At 57.9% G+C, this 18,353-nt stretch overlaps 1 protein-coding gene across 4 annotated transcripts; it reads right to left on the bottom strand.

The window, feature by feature from the left end:
• Positions 1-2,677: 2,677 nt before the first annotated feature.
• Positions 2,678-17,535, bottom strand: LOC120318380. Of its 4 annotated transcripts, none has more exons than XM_039365908.1 (12): positions 15,244-17,535; positions 14,198-14,294; positions 13,709-13,933; positions 13,202-13,319; positions 11,866-12,001; positions 7,459-7,512; positions 6,835-6,959; positions 5,997-6,197; positions 5,339-5,548; positions 4,617-4,674; positions 4,012-4,173; positions 2,678-3,866 (listed from the first exon to the last, which is right to left on the bottom strand). In XM_039365908.1, the coding sequence occupies exons 1-12, from the start codon at positions 17,480-17,482 to the stop codon at positions 3,757-3,759; spliced, it is 3,735 nt and encodes a 1,244-aa protein (XP_039221842.1). In that variant the 5' UTR covers positions 17,483-17,535; the 3' UTR covers positions 2,678-3,756. The 4 variants fall into 4 exon arrangements, with proteins under 4 accessions (XP_039221842.1, XP_039221844.1, XP_039221843.1 ...); XM_039365910.1 differs by having other exon boundaries at positions 4,626-4,674; XM_039365909.1 differs by having other exon boundaries at positions 5,339-5,545.
• Between the last annotated feature and the right edge of the window lie 818 nt (positions 17,536-18,353).

Here is an 18,353-nt window from a genome sequence, read left to right as displayed (position 1 = left end):
TTTTTCCTTGAAAACGTTTCCTTCTCATCCAAGAAGCTTCTTCAGTTCTGACGAAATAGTGGGGAAATAGAAGGATTTATGGCTGAAGTGTGACCTCTGCTGGTTGATAAGGGAAAATAAATCTTTTTTTTAGGAGGAAAATTTCCTTCATTCTCTTGATACCCTGAAATGTTCAATGTCCAACATCTGCCCTCAACGTCATAAGAGGAAAGGTGCCCTCAGGGTCAAAGCCTTCCCCTCCTCCTTCACTTCAGAGCACCCCTGCGTGTGGGGAAGCAGCTGCTGGCCAACTCGGTCTCCTTGCTGTCACCCCCTCCCTTCGTTACACCCACCCACCCCCAAGTTTCTCTTTTCCCCACCAGCCCTTTGGGGACCCAGAAGAGGATTGACGGGGAAATCCTCAGCCGGCTTTAGGGGCCAGTAGCTCAGCCAAGCTGAGGTGGGTGCTAGAAGGGTGGAAGGCCGCTCTAGGATTTAAGCCAACTTTATTAAAATACCCCAAGGTGCTTTTTCACGAGGCAACTGGACTTTCCTGTTTTTCTTTGAAGACGCTTCTCATCCAAGAAGCTTCTTCAGCTCTGACTGGATGGTGGGGAACGGAAAGATTTATACTCCTTGCAGACAGCTGGTCATTCGCCTTCTTTTAGAGCAGGGGTCTTCAAACTTGGCCTTTTCATGACTTGTGGACTTCAACGCCCAGAATTCCTCAGCCAGCATGCACACTGAAGTCCACAAGTCATAAAAGGGCCAAGTTTGAAGATCCCTGATCTAGAAAGTCCTTGAGGCCATCTAGTGGCTTATCTGGGTCTCCAGGGTCCCCAGAGTGGTGCAAATGGGTGTGGAGCCTTCTTGGAGATAGATGGTGTCGTATTCCCTCCCCCTCTTGATGAAAGGGGGCTGTTGAATTTTGACCTAGATAGCCTCTTTGACCCCTCTTTCAAACCAGCGGTCCTCTCTGTCCAAAATGTGGACTCTGCTATCTTTGAAAGAGCGGCCTTTGTGTCTTAAACGCAGATGGACGGCTGAATCTTGTCCTGATGGGTTTGTCCTCTCATACATAAACTGAGCAACATGGTATATGCAGTACAATGCAGTGAACCACGTGCAGATCTGAACATTGGGGAAACAAAACAACCATATCAATGCTGCTACCATTGGATGTTTTTGCCTTGACCACAGATAGAAATGTAGCCATTTTCTCCCTTTCGCTTTTAGAGTTAGATGATGCTGGGAGTGGGGATGTGAATGAGAGTCCAGCTAGACATAACAACACTAAACATAGTGTGAGAATCAAGGTTATTGAGCCCAGAGCTGATAAAGAATTGGTGGGCTGGAGAGCAAGCCTGCCTTCAAGCTAATTGGGGAATATGATTTATGATTGTAAATTGGAAGAGGGAATTGTCCTTTGATACTATGTGCCCAGGGGAGGGGAATTCATTTTTTGGCTTCAATTATGTAAGTGCCGACATTATGCTACTCGAATAAAAGATCCTTTAAGGTAAAGAATGCCTCAAAGTTCTTGTGAAGTTTCATCTGTCGGAACCATGACAAACCACTTCATAAACACCAGGCACAATATAGGGGAGCGAACCCATCAGGAAAAGGCAATCTGTGGGGGCAGTTGCAATTCTCCCACCCAGGGTGGGCTACCTCCCTACACAGGCTTGGCCAATGTGGAAGAGTCACAAGTAGTGCAGTTCAATTCCGTTCCAGTTGCCCAGGTCACCACAAAGCCATGTGCCCCCTCCTTCTGGAGAGATCCAGGAGTCCCATTTTTCCTACTGGCCGTCCCCTTTAAAGGGTCGTCACAGCCCTGCTGGCATCAAAGCCCAACTCCGCGACCCACAAAAACACAAGGAAGCCATTTTATGCTTCATCGTTAGCATTTTTTAAAAATGGGATATAAGCACACGGCAACCTGGGCCTTGAAAGTTTTTATCAGTCAGGACCATTTCTCTGGCATGTGAGAATTTGCTTTTTCAGCAACTACACCACAGAGACCACATCCCTGAACAGTCCTTGAATACACTTGCATGTTTTGAGTAAGATACAAACCCACCTGGGAAGGAGCAATGCAACCTATAAATCTTGCCATCTGCAGGTTATCAGGAGCAGGGGTCCTCAACCTTGGCAACTTTAAGACTTGTGGACTTCAACTCCCAGAATCCCTCAGCCAGCTGGGAGTTGAAGTCCACAAGTCTTAAAGTTGCCACAATTGAGGACCCCTGTAATCTGGAGGAGTCTGTGCTTCAGTTCTCACCTGAAATCAATGTCTTTGCTTGGTGGCTGGCCACCTCTGTCCAACATCTGCATCGTTTGTCTGTGTACCCCATTAAAGGACTTGACACCCCCCCACACACACACACACTCCCTTAATAAATGGTTTTTGCTTTGCCTGAATTATTCAGGGGTTCGTATTTTTGGGTGGGCAAAGACGCCCCTTTGCAAAGGTCAAAGTCTCTCTCTCCCTCCCTCCCTCTTTCTCTCTCAAATCCAGGGATCTGGTTCTTATCAGCTCCAAGCCAAACGTGGGGTGCCCAAGTTTGGGGGCAACACTCTTTTGAGAATCTTGGCCTGTTTTGAGTTTTAAACTATAGAATCAACCAACTTTCCTTAAATTCAATCTCTCTCTCTCTCTCTCTCTCTCTCTCCTAAAAGAAACCAGGAGTCCAGACAGTTTTTTCCAACTAACAATGTTTATTAAAAGGCAGAAGTTTTCTTGAGCGACCAGGCAATCCTGTTTTGGGGGGCCCCCTAGGCTAACCCATATCTTCTCCTACAATGACCTGAAAGGAAGCTCAAAGCCTTACTTATCCTTGAAAACATCAGGCAGAGATTTGCAGAAATGATGCCCTCTGAAAAAGAGTTCTGTCTCATCCTTGGCAACTTGGCAACAAAGGATGGGCAGAGTCTGACCTTCACAATCCTTCACCTTCACAGCAAACACGCAGAGCGGGTCCCTGCTCAAAATCTTTTTAATTCCGAACCACGCCGCCCCGCCATCAAACCTAAAATCGGATCGAGCGAGTTCCCTAATCTCCGCTTCCACTTGGAGCGGGGAGAGCTCAGGAGGGCCTCCCGTTAAGGTCCAGGCCACCCCAGGGCCAGGCGCGTCGCTCCAGGGGCAAGTCCGGCCATCCGCGCAGAGCTGCCACTGACCCCTGGCTGGGCAGACGAGCCGGCCCAGGGCAGAAGAGGACGCTACCTGCAGAGTGAAGCTTGTATCGATGTCCGGCTCCTCTTCCGGGGCAACGTTCACGGAGGAGGTGAAGTCCTAGGACGGACCCAGAGTCCGGCACGTGGTTCTCAGTCGTGAAGGGAAGGCTCCTCTTCCAGGCAAAGGGGCTGCCATCCCACCACCACCACCAGCCAGAGCAGCCCAGCTCCCCCCACCAGCCCACGGCCCCTCGCTGGCCTCGGCCCTTGTGGCCCACTGAGTGCCCACACCCTCCAGGGCCCAGTGACGGCTGGGCAGTTTCTGGAGCGACCTCGGCCTCCGCAGCCTTCCACCTTCAGTCTCCCGAGGCCGTCCCGTCCCCCAGGACTGGGCCGCAGAGCCGTCCGGCACCGGGTGAACCACAGTGGAGACTGGCTGAGGAGGCAAACCGTCTCTGGCAAACCATCCAAGGAGCGCCGTGAGGATTGTCTGCCGTTTCTGACACGTTGAGTAATAAAAAGTGAAGCAAAGGAGGAGCCGTCCTGATAATGAGGCGTCTGTACATGGAAAGGAGGGGCGGAAGGGAGCCCGGCCGGTGGCTATGGCTGCGGCGGTGGCGGCTGCCGGCGCCCCTCCATCTCTGCCCGCCAGCGCTCCAGCGTGTTGAGCCTCTTCTCCAGGGCCTCCACCTGCCTGTGCACGGCTCCCACTGCGGAAGGGAAGCCACGGGGGGAGGGTCAGGTGAGGTGGGGATTGGGGAGGAACGGGGGATTGGGGAAAGGGGCACTTGTGGGGCTGCTCTCCTGTCAGGTTGGGAGGGGGGAGGGGTCCCAGAAGAGGCCTGCCACACTCACAATTGCGGAGGACGGAGATCCTGAGGTCCTCCAGCGAGCGGTGCAGGGACTCAAGTGTCACGAGGGAGGGGGAGGGCTGCGCTGGTGCATCGGGCGGGGCCGAGGGGGAGGGTCCGGCAGGAGACGCCCTCCAGCCTGCTTCCGCCAGTCTCCGCCGTTTACCTGCAAAGGAAGGGCACTTTCTATGCCTCCAGGAACACCTGCGGCCAGGGCTAGGAGGAGCTTTGGAAAAACACATTTGGGGTCCACCTTTTGGAGGGGGGGAGATTTGCCCTGGTGGCTCAAGGATGGTGCTCGACTCCCCAAGACCCTGGTCCTCCCACCCAGGGAAACCACAAGGGGGGCTGGGGGTCAGTAGCGGCCCCCACCCTCCCAGAAAGGAACATCAGACGCCTCCGGCTGGTCCTGAGGAGGGGAATAGCCTCCAGTTGCTACGTCCTGTGAAGCTGCAGCTGGCCTGGGCCCCCTCCCCCTGGCACTGCCCAGACAAGCGGGTGGGAGACGCTCTCCCACATGGGGGCTCTGGGGAGGGGGACCTCCGTGTCCTCCAGAGGCCACGGCCAGGAGGGGCCCAGGAGGGAGGCGTGGAAGAGAACTGGACTCACTCAGCTTACCCAGCAGCCCATGGCAGGTGGCCTGTCTGTTCCCAAAGTGGGGGTCCCCCTGATGGAAACAAAAGTCAGAAATGGTTGCCAGGAAGGCAGTTCAGACGAAGGGATTGGATCCTCCTTGGGACCTTAATTCCTGGCGGAAAACAGGGTCCACCCCCAAAACCCTCCTTCAGCCCCTTTTCTCCGAATTCAAGGCCGCCCCCTGCACCGACAATGAAGCAGCTCTGCTCTGGAGGCAAAACCCAAGAAGGGTCCTGGAGCCCCCAGCAATTTGGGGGTACACCCTGGAGACCAACCAGCTCCACGTTCCCTCTGTGCTCTGCAGGCGGAGCCCCTCCTTGGACCGGCAGCCCCACTCCAGCACCCGGGTTCGACCTCTCTCTGGCCTGAGATTTTCTGCAGGCCAAGGGGGCACCTGAGGCCCCCTACCCCACCCAACCCCCCGGACGGCTTCCCTCCACCGGCTGGGTTTTGCCAGGAGGCCTTTGCACAGTTGCCAAAGTGGAAAAGGCATTTCCTGCGTCCTGGAGGTCCGAGCAGGGGCAGAAGAGGGTGGGAGAGAAGAGGGGCAGGGGGGCCCCCTCAGAAGAGCCCAAGGAAAGGATTCCCCCCACCCGGTGGAAGAACAACTTCCTTGCTCAGAGGGAAGGCCGACTCAGCCCCCGCAGCTGGAGGCCGACTCAGCCCCCGCAGACCCCCACCCACCCGGCACTCACCAGGGGGCCAGGGGTCGGGGCCGACTTCGGACAGGGCGGTGGGGACTGCTTCGATTGCTGCTGCTGGGGCTCTGGGCTCAGGCCTGGTGCTGCTGCCGCCATCGGCCCCAGGGGTGGGCTTTGACCCTGGGCCCCTGGCGAGGCGTGAGGAGGAAGAGGGGCCACGGTGGCCACGGAGTAAGAGAGAGGGGAGCCAGGATCCTGATCCTGCTGGGAGGAAGAGCCGTCGGCGCAGCATTCAGAAGCCCATCAAACTCCATCAGGGGCCCCTCTTTGCAAAGGGCCCCTGTCCCAACTGGGGGGAGGGGGAACAGATGGAATCCCCCCCCCCAACTTCAGGGGCAGAGGGATCGGCAGGACCAGTCACAGGGCACACATGAGCTGCAGAGGCTGGCAGACCTGGCACCCCACGGGGTCTCAAGACGTTGCGTGGGGCACCAGGCAGAGGGGCAGCGATTCTGCTGCCTGCAAGGGGCTCAGGAAAAATGGAGGTTAAGGAAATGGCAGCAGAGAAGTGGAGACTTGAGACTCCAAGAGAAACACACACACATACGAATATGAAGATCTTTGCCAACCCTCAAACTCCCCATTTCCCCCCCCCCCAGTGGGTAAGGGGAGCGCAGGGCCCCCCCTTCCCCACTGCCCCCCCAGGGCCTACCTGGACTCCGACTCCTCCGCCGCCCTCCAGAGCCGATTCCCCCAAGACGACCCGGCTGGTCTCCAGAGCTCCGACGGGGGCAGGAAGCAGATGCGGGGGCAGGAACTGGCTGTCAGGGGCCAAAGGAGGACCCGGGAAAGTGCCTGAAGAGGCCCTCATCGCGCTCTGGGGCTGAGGCGTCCAAGGTGGAGAGGCGTCCATCTAGCAAACAAGGCGAGCCATCGGGCTACCAGGCACGGGTGTGAAGGGCACCTATGCCAGGCGTCAGGGGGACACACGAGAAGAGGGCCGGGGGCTTCTCCGGACCTGAACCCACCGGGGCAGCCCCACCTCCCCAGCTGAGGGCTGTTCCCACCCAGAAATGAGACGGGGTTTCTTTGATACTGGAAGGAGGGGGCCAGAAAAGGACCCCTCCCCTCCCACTGCAGGACTGAGTTTGGCAGAGCTGCAAACATATTCCGGAGGAAGGACACACACACACAAAACACACCCTTCATGTATTTGCCATGTCTGCCTTGGAGAGTCACACTAATAATTTCCAGTGAGAGCCACACCCTGAGGGAGGGAGGGAGGGAGGGAGGGAGGGAGGGAGGGAGGGAGGGAGGGAGGGAGGGAGTGAGGAGCTGAAGGGGGTCATGGTTGGATGGCCTCAGGGAGGCCACCTTGGATAGGAAGATGCCCAAGGAACAGCCAGGGAGGAAAGAAAGAGAGAAGGCGAGTGACGTCTCCCTTGAGGTGTTTTTGTATATTATCCTGGTTTCTGACGTCACCCGGCCTTTAATTAAACAGAGGAAGGTGGGGTGCAGAGAAGAATAAGGGAGGGGTAGGGGGAACCAACCATCAGCGTTGCTTCCTCGTTGTGCGTCTGAACAGGCGGGTTCAACGGAGAGTCTGCCCGGGCGTCCATCGAAGCGGGAGAGTTTTGGATGGTCCAAATGGACATGGGGTTGAGCTGGCTCACACCTGCAAAAGGCACCCCAGCACAGCTCAGGAGCTGCAGGCGGCGCCCGAACGCGACTTGCTCCCAGCCCCAACTCTGTAACCATGAAATTCGGCTTGGCAGTGAAACAAACGGGTTCACACAACATCCTAAACTGCAAACTCTGGTTTAACGAGGTAGAAAAACGGTGCTCCCGTAACAAGCCTACATAAAACCTGCAAAGGCTTAACAGGATGCTGGCTTGATGCCACCTACAAAGAGAAAACCTGGCTGGATCCCCCCACCACCACAAACTGCCTGTCCAGTGGGGGCGCCCGCGAAGAGGCCCCGGGCATCTCCGCAGAGTGAGTCGGGCGGCTGAGGCTCCACTTTGGCCAGGCCGAACGGGTGAAGGCTCCGTATCGCTTTAGCCCTTCTCATCTGAGCTAGCTTAAATATTGGGGTTCTCGGGTTTAGGAAAAGCCGACACCAAGATGGAGTGACCAGCTATAAATGGCGATAACGAAAGTGAAAGGAAGTTACCTGGGGGGTCCTGGATAGGGCTCAGAGGCACTTCTGGGGTGGCCAGCTGACTGCCTGTAAAAAAACCAAAAAACAAGCTTATTAAAATCTCGTCCGCGGCTTCACTGAAAGGCGAAGTGGTCTAAGGACGAGTAAAAACAAATCATATAAGGGGATTCCATCTTTGCAAAACACGATCAGAAGAGTTTGCTCACCAGCCTGGCTTAAAGTGCATTTAGTCCCTGCAACTTCACCCTTGAGGGCCAGATAATAATAACAACAACAGCAATAACAACAACAACATCCCACCTCCTTTACATGGATGATCTGAAGCTGTATGGAAAAACATCATCTGAAATAGAATCGCTGCTCAACACTGTCCGTATATATAGCCAAGATATTGCAATGGAGTTTGGCTTGGACAAATGTGCCACACTTACTGTTAAACAAGGAAAAATAATGAAAACTGAAGGAATCAAGATGCCCCACAAAAATAACATTAAGAGTCTGGACGAGGAAGATTACTACAAATACTTGGGTATCCTTCAAGCTGACAACATCAAGCACAACTAAAGTCAAGAAAAAGATTAGAAGTGAATACATCAAGAGAGTAGAATACATCAAGAAGATCTTAAAGTCCAAACTCAATGGAGGAAATACCGTGAAGGCAATTAACACCTGGGCAATTCCAGTCATTAGGTACACAGCTGGAATAGTGGCCTGGACTCAAGCAGAACTAAAAGCAATGGATAGGAAGACCAGAAAAATAACGACAATGAATCACGCCCTTCATCCACGCAGTGACATTGACAGACTTTATCTACCAAGGTAAATAGGGGGGCGTGGAATGCTGCAAGTACATCAGATGGTTGAAGAAGAAAAAATGGCTTTGGAAGAATATCTGAAGAACAATGATGAAGATGCACTGAAATTAGTATATCAGGAAGGCTTACTAACTACTGGAGAGACCAAACTGGCCTACAAGAAAGACCAAATGAAGAACAGAATAGAGGCATGGGAAGGCAAAGCACAAGACCAAGCTTTAAGGACAAATGCATACAAAGTCAAAATTGAGAATACAGCAACAGACAGTAAGTGCCGCCTATGCAAAGAAGCTGAAGAAACAGTGGACCACCTGCTAAGCTGCTGCAAGAAGATCGTACAGACTGACTACAAGCAGCGGCATGACAAAGTAGCAACAATGGTGCATTGGAAGATCTGCAAGAAATATCATTTGCCTGTAAGCAAGAACTGGTAGGATCATAAAATAGAGAAAGTCATAGAAAATGATAAAATTAAACTGCTTTGGGACTTCAGAATCCAAACAGACAAGCCCTGAGAGAAAAGAGGCCGTCCGTCCAGCTGTCCAGTTCAGTTCATTTCCGAATGGCCTGTAAACACCCAGACCTCTGAAGGAACGAGGGGCAGAGCCTGTAACCCCCACAACGCTTAAAACAGGCTACCCAAAGGAGGAGAAAGGATGCAGCACCAGAACTCGGACATTTTATCATTTAAAGGTGGCAACAGCGAGATTTTTCACTTTTGATTGTCTATTTACATGTCACATTTTTACTTTTAAAGATAGTGATAACATGTGTTCTCCAAAATCACAATATTTGCAAGTTAGAGAGCTATAGAAGAACACTGGGCGCTATCTAACAAAATTTAATTCAATTGCGAAAAAAGCAAGGTTCTACATTTAGGCAAGAAAAACCAAATGCACAAGTACAGCATAGGTGGCACCTTGCTCAATAGTAGTAATTGTGAGAGGGATCTCAGAGTCCTAGTAGACAATCACCTAAATATGAGCCAGCAGTGTGCTGCAGCTGCCAAAAAAGCCAAAATGGTGCTGGGCTGCATGAACAGAGAAATAGAATCAAGATCATGTGAATATTAATACCACTCTACAATGCCTTGGTAAGGCCACACTTGGAATACTGCATCCAGTTTTGGTCACCACAATGCAAAAAAGATGTTGAGACTCTAGAAAGAGTACAGAGAAGAGCAACAAAGATGATTAGGGGACTGGAGGCTAAAACATATAAGGAACAGTTGCTAGAATTGGGTATGTCTAGTTTAACGAAGAGAAGGACAAGGGGGGACATGATAGCAGTATTCCAATATCTCAGGGGCTGCCACAAAGAAGAGGGAGTCAAGCTATTCTCCAAAGCACCAGAAAGGAAGAAGAAGCAACGGATGGAAACTAATCAAGGAGAGAAGCAACCTAGAACTACGGAGAAACTTCCTGACAGTGAGAACAATTAACCAGTGGAACAACCTGCCTCCAGAAGCGGTGAATGCTCCAACACTGGAAGTCTTTAAGAAGAAACTGGACAGCCATTTGTCTGAAATGGTGTAGGGTTTCCTGCCTGAGCAGGGGGTTGGACTAGTTGACCTCCAAGGTCCCTTCCAACTTTATTATTATTATTACTATTATTATTATTATACTTTTATACACCTGCCCGTCTCACAGAATGCGATTGTAGGTGGTATATCGGAAGAGCCGGCAAGAAAAAAACAAGTCTATGATTGAAAACCGCAGTCAGGGTTTCCTTTATTCCCCCAAATGAAGGAGGAGGAGAGGCGCTACTTAAGGCCAAGGGAATCCTGGCTCCACTGCCTGCTGGATCAGGGAACAACGGCTGGTAAGGAGGCTTCGTGCCTGCAGGGCCACTCGGGGCCACCGCCCAAGGCAGCCCCCGGGGCAGAGGAGAGCAACCGAAGGGACATTGAGGCTTCGGAGAGAAGGAAAGATGGCGAGGAGGATGGAGGAAGAAAGGAGGAAAATTAAAAGCTCCCGGAAACAAAGAGGCTGCTTGCCTGGCAGGGCGGAATAGAGCACAGGACACACCCAGGCCTGACCCAGGAGATCTGCCAGACCCGGTCTTGGCATGATGAGAAACAGTGGACAAAGGACGTGGGGGGTCTCCCCCTCGGGAAAGGTCTGCTAGCAGACCGGTGGCTCCAATCAGGGAGGGGCTGCCCATGTTGAGTTAGGACGTTGAGTTAAAGAGCAGCAACACACACACACACACACACCCCTCCTATCTAAACCACCACAAAATAAATGGCAGACCAAAAACCTTCTTTTAAGAAGCTGGAAAGTGATGAGGCTGGGAGCTTTAGCTGTTGGAGCAAAGGGAGGTGAAAAAGCCCCCAACGCTGAAGTGGTCCCCATGCTGGCCAAAAGACCCACAAACATACACACACACAAAGACATCCCACATACAGGAACACAACCTGGACTTTTCCAACGCCACTGGGACAAAAGGAAGACATTTTGGAACACATCTACGTCACAGATTAGCAAATCAAGTTTCGGAAAGTACAACGGAGAAGTTAAAAGCTTCTGGTTGTGTTAAAGAGGTTCTGTTACTCCAAAGGCAGAGTCTGTGGCCGGTTGGAGGGAGAAGAAAGACTGGCGGAACCACAACTGCCCAAAAGGCACAAGATAAAGCCAAAAGCAGCCTGGGGGAGGCATCATCCCAGAAACGGAAGGACAGCCGCCCGTCTGTTGCTCTGAACTGCTCCAACCTGTCAATCAACCATCCCTGAAGGAACAAAATCTCTGACCGTTGAAGACCTTTAAAAGGCAGCTGCCATCCAGGACCCCCGAAGGACCAACCGTAGGGGCAACAGAGCCCTCCAGAGAACAATTTTATTAGAAAAAAACAACGCTCGCGCCCAAGACACAGGATATAAAATGCCGGAAAGCATCTGGGCTAAAAGGGGAGGAAGGAGGACGCGTCTTCCGCACCCAGGACCAGAAAATCCTGCCCCCCCCCGCAAGGTGGCCTGCACTTCCCGCCAACTTTCAAGGGGGCTTTCAGCAAGACAGAGCAGCTGCAGCCAAGAGATCCTAACCCAAGGGAAAGCAACCTTGGCTCTTTCATGACTCGTGGACCTCAACTCCCAGAATTCCTGAGCCAGCTAGCTAAATGAGGACAACAAACCAGTGGAACAGCTGGCCACCAGAAATCATGGGCGCTCCATCACTGGGGATTTTTAAGGAGAGGCTGGACAGTCACTTATCTGAGATGGAACCCAGGGCTGGGCAACCTTGGCTCTTTTAGGACTGGTGGACTTCAACTCCCAGAATTCCTGAGCCAGCCATGCTGAGGGGACAGGGAGAGGTTTCCATGCTTAGTCATGCTGGCTCAGGAATTCTGGGAGTTGAAGTCCATCGGTCATAAAAGAGCCAAGGTTGCCTACCTCTGTGTTAAGGTTCTCCTGCTCGAGCGGGGGGCTGGACTAGAAGACCTCCGAGGTCCCTATTCTATTCTAAAGTGAGGCTGAAGCCCAGGGGAAGGGCGGTTCTGACCATTTTGGGGGGGGGGGGTCCGGAGGGGAAAAGTCTGGAAGGGCCGGCAGTGGGTTCACAAGCCGCTCGTGTTCCCGTCTCCCTGTGGTCCCTCGCGAAGCACTTACTGAGCGGCTGGGTCCGCCCCGCGGGCGAGGCCTGGTCGTCCTCGAGGCCTGGTCTCTGGCCCCGGAGGGCCCTCTTCTCTCTCAGCTCCTTCTCTATTCTGAACAGCTTCACCATAATCAGGCAGCAGTACACGTCCTGGAAAGCAGCAAAGGTTGTATGTTTTAGAGGAGGGCGTGAATTTCTCCCACAAAGGGGCCATACTTGGTCCTCCTCTCAGCTGTTGAGCCCCAGGGGAGAGGAGAGGAAGGAAGAGCCTCTGTCCTCCCCCCTTCTGCCTCTGAAGGCGGAGGAGGAGAGGGAAGGGAAGGGAACTGCGTGGGCCAGACGGGAGGACCGCAAGGGAAGGAACCGGCCAAGGGGACCCTGAAGGATGGGGGCATCTCGGAGGAGGAGGAGGAGGAGGAGGAGGAGGAAGAGGAGCTGGGACACTCCGGACTCTCACGTGCCAAGCAGGCCAGGCCACCTTCCAGAGCTTCACAGATCAGGGAACTTCCAGACGGTCCTTGACTTTTGACAAGGGAGCTCAAAAATTTCTCTTCCCAAGTGCGACAGTTGTTAAGTGAATTTTTGCCTCATTTTGCGACCTTCCCTAGCACAGCTGTTAAGTTAGTTAACAAGGCTGTTCAGCGATCTGGATTCTGCATGGACTCTGCTCATGAGAAGATCGCAAAAGGGGATCAGACGACCCCGGGACACTGCGGCCCTCATAAACGTAAATTGTCAAAGAGTCTGAATTCTGATCATGTGACCCGGGGGATGCTGCAACGGCCGTAACTGTGGAAAATGCCCAGGTCGCTTTTTTCAGCGCCCTTGTAACTTTGAACGGTCACTAAACAAACGGTGGTAAGAGGAGAACCACCTGAGTGGCGATGACCATCGTCTCAACCGGTCAGCCCTCAAGGCGCACCCAAAAAGAGGGTCCCCTGGGGGGGTGGGGGGCTATGTCTAGGCCAGGGGTCTTCCAACGTGGCCCTCGGATGACTTGTGGACTTCAACTCCCAGAATTCCTCAGCCAAGCACGCGTGCCTGGCTGAGGAATTCTGGGAGTTGAAGTCCACAAGTCATCTGAGGGCCACGTTGGGAGACCCCTGGCCTAGGCTCTTCCTCCATTTGGGAGGTGGGAGGTGACGGGACCCAGGCCAGGTTCAGGGGCTTGTAGACCAAGAAGACCCCCGAAAGATCTAAAGGGGCCTGGTGACCCGTTTCAGAAAGAGACACGCGAAGTCTCGACCTGGGCAGGCAAAGCGCAAGTCACACGCCCCGGCTGGGCCCGAGGAAGGGGGAAAGGGGGACCTGGGTGAGGAAGAGGAGGAGGGGGAGAGGAACACCCCCTACCCAGTGGTTGGTCGACTGGTAGACGTCCCCTTCCACCTTCTTGGCGTAGGAGACCACCTTCTCCACCTGGTGGTCCTTCAGGACGGCCAAGTCAGGAGCTGGAAAGATGGCGTGGACCCTGCAGGGGGAGGGGAAGAGACCGCGGCCTTCACCAGGACTGGCAAAACAGTCGGGCAGCTGATACAGCCAAATAAATAAATCATTTTAAAAACACACACTGTTTCTATACCCTGCCCCAGACGACGCAAAGGAGTTTGAGAAGCTCCAGCTCTACAACAGCCGGGGGAAGCAGACTGAATTTCGAAGCCCACCTCCAAAACGATGCGGGAGGAGAATAAAAAGCAGAGCGAGCACTCGTTTCTATTTTTTGTTAATATTTCTCCCCATAGAAACAAGGAACATCAAAGCCCTTTTTCCTCCCCGCGGCCTCTTCCAAGCCGCAGCCCGGCGCGCTTGAGCCCCTCCTAACCTCTAGGAAAAGGAAAACCATAAAAAAGGGACACTCACAGCCTCTGCACAACGTAATCGCGCAGGTCCTGGTCGGTGTTTTCGTACCAGTCCTTCCGCTGCTGGAAATGGGAGTGTGGGATGGCTTTGAGCGCGGAGTACTGGAAGCGGGTGGGCCCGGCAGCCGTGGCGGCTTCTACGGTGGCGGGGCTGAAAAAGGACCAGAAAAGGCGTGCCTGGCAGCTGCTCACTTGAAGCCGAAGCACGCTGTGGCTCGGCCAGTGGCTATTTCAGAGATGGACACGAAGGAAAAAGAATTGGGAGGGGGGTTAGGGTTTAGGGCAGGGGGAGGCAATCTCGGCTCTTTTAGGACTCATGGACTTCAACTCCCAGAATTCCTGAGCCAGCTATTCTGGGAGTTGAAGTCCAGCGTCCTAAAAGAGCCGAGGTTGCCTACCCCTGGTTTAGGGAAAGAGAGGTGAAGGTAAATGGTCCTTGAACCCCCAAAGAGTCCCCCCTCCTCCCGTCCCCCCTTGAAGCGTCTCTTACTTTGGTGACCCAGGCGCTTCCAGGGCAGCTGGAGAGGAAACCTCCCGCTGCTGCCTCTTTCCTTCTCCCAGCTCAGCAGCAGCCCCTGAACCGGCCCCTTAAAAGAGGAGGTTCCCTCCGTTAGAGCGGAGATCAGCAGGTTGACAGACAAACAAAGATGGCCACAGATCAACCCTGAGGAAAACCTGCCCTTCTCTACACGGCTGCTGAGACTTCGCCGTCCCGGAGCCCAGGAGGCCACCCTCCTTCCGACAGGGTGGGAAGGAGGGAGGGAGGGAGGGAGGGAAGGCGAGGCCTGAAGCCAGACAGCCCCTGAGGGCACCAAGCAGAGAAGAGGTCCCAGAAGGAAGAAAAGGGGCCGAAGGGGCCACGGATCGGGGGAGCCCATTTCCCACGAAGCCCAGCAGCCGACCTAGGGAACAGACCGAAGCCGGAAGGACGCCCACCCTCCTTCCCAAAGAGGAGGGGGTCCCATCAGGGCCAGGACAGAAGGAATCAGGGGCACGATCCTGACTGGGATCCTAACCCTCACTCCCGGGGGGGGGGGGAAGGGAGGGACCTCAGGGGTTCAGCTAGAGAATGGGGCTGGTTCTCCGCAAAGCCAGGCAGCCCCTGGGATGGAGGCGGCCAACGTGGTGCCCACAGGAGGCCCGGCCCCTCTCTCCCTCTCTCCGAGCCAAGGGAGGCCTGTGGCGTTCCCGTCTCTTCGGACAACGCTCAATAACACGTCAGACAGGAGCGTCCAACCTCAGCCACTTGAATTCCCCACCCATCCTGTATGGCTGGCTCAGGAATTCTGGGAGTTGAAGTCCACGAGTCATAAAAGAGCCGAGGTTGCCCACGCCTGGCACAGACAGTTGAAGTCCACAGGTCTTCAAGTGCCAGAGGCTGGACACCCCTGGCACAGACTTCCCTGGCCTGCCCCCCCCCCACTTGGCCTTTGCAGCAGGGGCTCCCCCTGCCCTGAGGACCTTTCAGAAGGTGCCCCACGGGTCCCCCAACCAACCTCCCCCCGGGGACCCCTACCCTGCCCAGGGCGGGCCTACCTGGCTTGGGTGCGCTCCTCCTGGTCCAGCCGGAGTCCCACCTCTCCATCCTGGGCGGGGGCGCCTTGGGCTCCTCGCAGCGCTTGGAGGGAGCTCCCTCCGAGGAGGGGCGCGCCCACCAGGCCTCCACCTTCCTCTGCAGGGCCAAGCAGTAGGCCTTGAGGTCCTCCTGCATCAGGTGGGCCTCCTTGAAGGGGATCTTCCAGAGCGCCTCCTGCATGGCCACCACCTTCCCCTGCAGGGCTACGGCCATCTCCGGCGGCGTCTCCTGCAGGCTCTCGCGCACCGCGTGCACCTTCTTCTGCAGCGCCGTCACGATGCCCGGCAGGGCGTAGAGGATGCGGGGCAGGCCGCTGAGGTTGTCCTCCAGGATCTCGTCCAGCGCGTGCTCCAGGTCGGCCAGCTTCTCCTGCACGGCGCCCTCCTCCTTGCGCGGCGTCTTCCAGAGGGCGCGCTGCATGTCGCCCACCTTCTTCCAGAGGGGGCTCCAGAGCACGTTCCACAGGTAGTAGGAGAGCACGCTGATCTTCTTCTTGGCGATCTCGCGCAGCGCCCCGCGCAGCTCCTCCGCCTTGCCCCACAGCGCCTCCCGCAGCGGCGACCCGGCCAGCGCCTCCCGCAGCGCGTCCGCCTCGGCCAGCAGCGGGTCCGCCTGCGCCAGCGGCTCCGTCCAGAAGTCGGTGGCCGCCTTGCGCAGCGCCTTGGCCTTGGCGCGCAGCAGCAGCACCTCCGGCACGGGCAGCGCGCGCAGGGCCTCGCGCAGCGCCGCCAGCTTCTCCCGCAGCGCCTCCCGGTCGCTGAGCGGCGCGGCGGCGGCGGCTTCGCGCAGCGCCCGCAGCTCCTCGGCCAGCGCCGTCACCTTCTCCTCGCGGTCCAGGTCGGAGGCGAGCAGGAAGACCTCCGTCTTGAGCGCCCAGACCTTCTCCAGCAGCGCCGCCGCCTCCTCCTCCCAGCGGCCGCCCCGCAGGGCGCTCAGCTGCTCCCGCCAGGCGCCCGGCCGGGCCCGCCCGAAGGCCGCCGCCTCCTCCAGCGCCTCCAGCACGGCCAGCAGCTCGCCCGGCTCCTCGGCCTCGGGGCTGCCCTGCAGCGCCTCGCGCAGCGCCCGCGGCTGCTTCAGCAGAGCGAAGACCTCGTCGAAGGGCGCGCTCTGCAGGGCGTCGCGCATCTCCTCCAGCGAGCCCCACCGCGGGGACGGGGACGTCGCCGCCTCCTCCGCCCCCTCGCCCTCCAGGGCGCGCAGGAGCAGCAGCGCCCCGGCCTCCTCCGGCTCCTCCGGGGCCGGCGGCGGCGGCGGCTGCTCCAGGGCGGTGCTCAGGGCCTGCGCCTGCCGCCGGGCGGCCTCGGCCTCCTCCAGCGGGGCGGCCCAGAGCGCCTTCTCCAGCCAGGCCACCCACCAGCTGTCCGTCTTCTCCAGCAGCGCCACCGCCGTCTCCAGCGCGGGCCGCAGCTCCTCCAGCGGCGCCTCGGCCAGGCAGTCGCGCAGCGCTGCCGCCGCCTCGCGCAGCGCCCCCGGCCGGCCGACCCCGCGCAGCGCCCGCGCCTCCCCGCGCAGCGCCCCGGCGCGCTCGGCCCAGCCGCCCTCGCGCTCCAGCGCGTCGCGCACGGCCAGCAGCTGCCGCACCCGCGCCCGGCCCTCCCCGCGCACCGCTCGCTCCAGCCCGCGCAGCGCCTCGCCCAGCCGCTCGCCCAGGAACTGCTCCAGCGCCAGCTGCAGGTCGCCGCCCTTGGCGATCAGGTCCCCGACGCCGCCCGGCTCCCAGAGCGCCTCGGCCAGCGCCTCCCGCTGCGCCGCCGCCTTCGCCTGCGAGGCCGCCTCGGCCGCCGACACCACCCGCGCGCCGCCCGCCGCCGCGCCCCCCGCCGCCGCGCCCTCCTCCCTGCCCGGCGAGCCCGGCCGGCGCGCCTCCCCGGGCTCCTCGCGGGCCAGGCCGGGCGGCGGCTCGCCCTTCTTGGCCACGGCGAAGGCCGAGGCTAGGGCCCGCTCGCGCAGCGCCTGCATCTCGCGCAGCAGCGCCATCTCCAGCCGCAGGAAGGTCTGGAGCCGCTCCTGCTTGGCCTCCGAGAGCGGCCCGTCCCGCGCCAGCAGCGCCTCCCGCCCGCGCCGCGCCTCGCTCAGCTGCTCCAGGCAGCCCTCCAGGCTCATCCGCGGCAGCTTCACCTCCCGCCGCCAGCGCGCCCGCACCGCCGCCGAGACCCGCTCGGCCAGCAGCGCCTCGGCCTCGGCCAGCAGGCAGGCCATCCACTCGGGCGAGAAGGCCGGCGCGCCGCCCCCCGACGCCGCCCCCGGCTCCATCGCCGCCGCCGCCGCCGCGCCGACCGACCGCGCGCCCGCCCTCCCGCGCGCTCTCCCGCTCCGCCGGCGCTTCCGGTCGAGGGAGGGGCGGGACCAGGGGCGGGCAGCTCGTGGGGGAGGGGAGGGGAGGGGGAGGCTCCGCTGCCCGCGGCTGGAAGGGAGGGGCTGCTTGGCCGGGAGGGGCTTCTCCGGGGCGCAGCGGCGGAGCGGACCGGGCCACGGGGAAGGCGGGAAGGCCAGCCCCGCGGAGAGGCGGCGGGGAGAGGCAGGGAGGCCGGTTGCTCCGCCTTCTCTGCGCTTCTGCCGGAGGAGGAGGAGGAGGAGGGCCGCGGCTGCAAAAACCTCTCGGGGGACCCCTTCGATCGCGCGCAGCCCAAGCCGCATGCAGCGCTCCTCCGCGGGGAGAGGCGCAGGTCCCGACGGAGAAGCCGGCCTTTCAGCAGCCAAGGAGAGGAGACGACCCGGGGCCGTGGCGGCTGGGAAACGCGGCGCCCAGATGGCCGGAAGTGATTCTCCCGCTCGCCCTGCTCTGGGCCCCCCAAATGCTCAAGCAGGACGGTCGGACGGGGAAGGCGGGGGCCGGGGGCGCTGAGGCGGGAAACGAAGCCCCGTAAAGACGGAGGGGAAACGTGAAGCGCAGGCAGACCCACCGGCGACCCTGGGAGCCTCCCCCCCCCGTGGCGACCCAATGGCAGAGCGCATCTGCTCTCAGGGGTGCGCTGGGGGTCCCCGGGGGGGCTCTCTGGGCCCGGGGGCCTCGCTCGAAGACGCCACCCGGCCTGGAAGGGAGCTTACCGCATATCCAGATGCGGCTGCT

Source organism: Crotalus tigris, unplaced genomic scaffold (assembly GCF_016545835.1).
Source record: "Crotalus tigris isolate CLP2741 ecotype Arizona unplaced genomic scaffold, ASM1654583v1 scf7180000020216.623372, whole genome shotgun sequence".
NCBI lineage: Eukaryota > Metazoa > Chordata > Lepidosauria > Squamata > Viperidae > Crotalus > Crotalus tigris.
The sequence above is the reverse complement of the archived record's forward strand: the minus strand, read 5'-3'. Positions and strand labels throughout refer to the sequence as shown.

Coding starts and splice junctions, on each gene's coding strand:
- LOC120318380 (XM_039365908.1), bottom strand. CDS start 17,482: ATGGCCTGCCTGCTGGCCGAGGCCGAGGCGCTGCTGGCCGAGCGGGTC. Junction 4,675..5,338: donor CCCCGACCCCTGGCCCCCTG/GTGAGTGCCGGG, acceptor TGTTTCCATCAG/GGGGACCCCCACTTTGGGAA. Junction 4,174..4,616: donor TGGGCTGCTGGGTAAGCTGA/GTGAGTCCAGTT, acceptor CTTCCTTTGCAG/GTAAACGGCGGAGACTGGCG.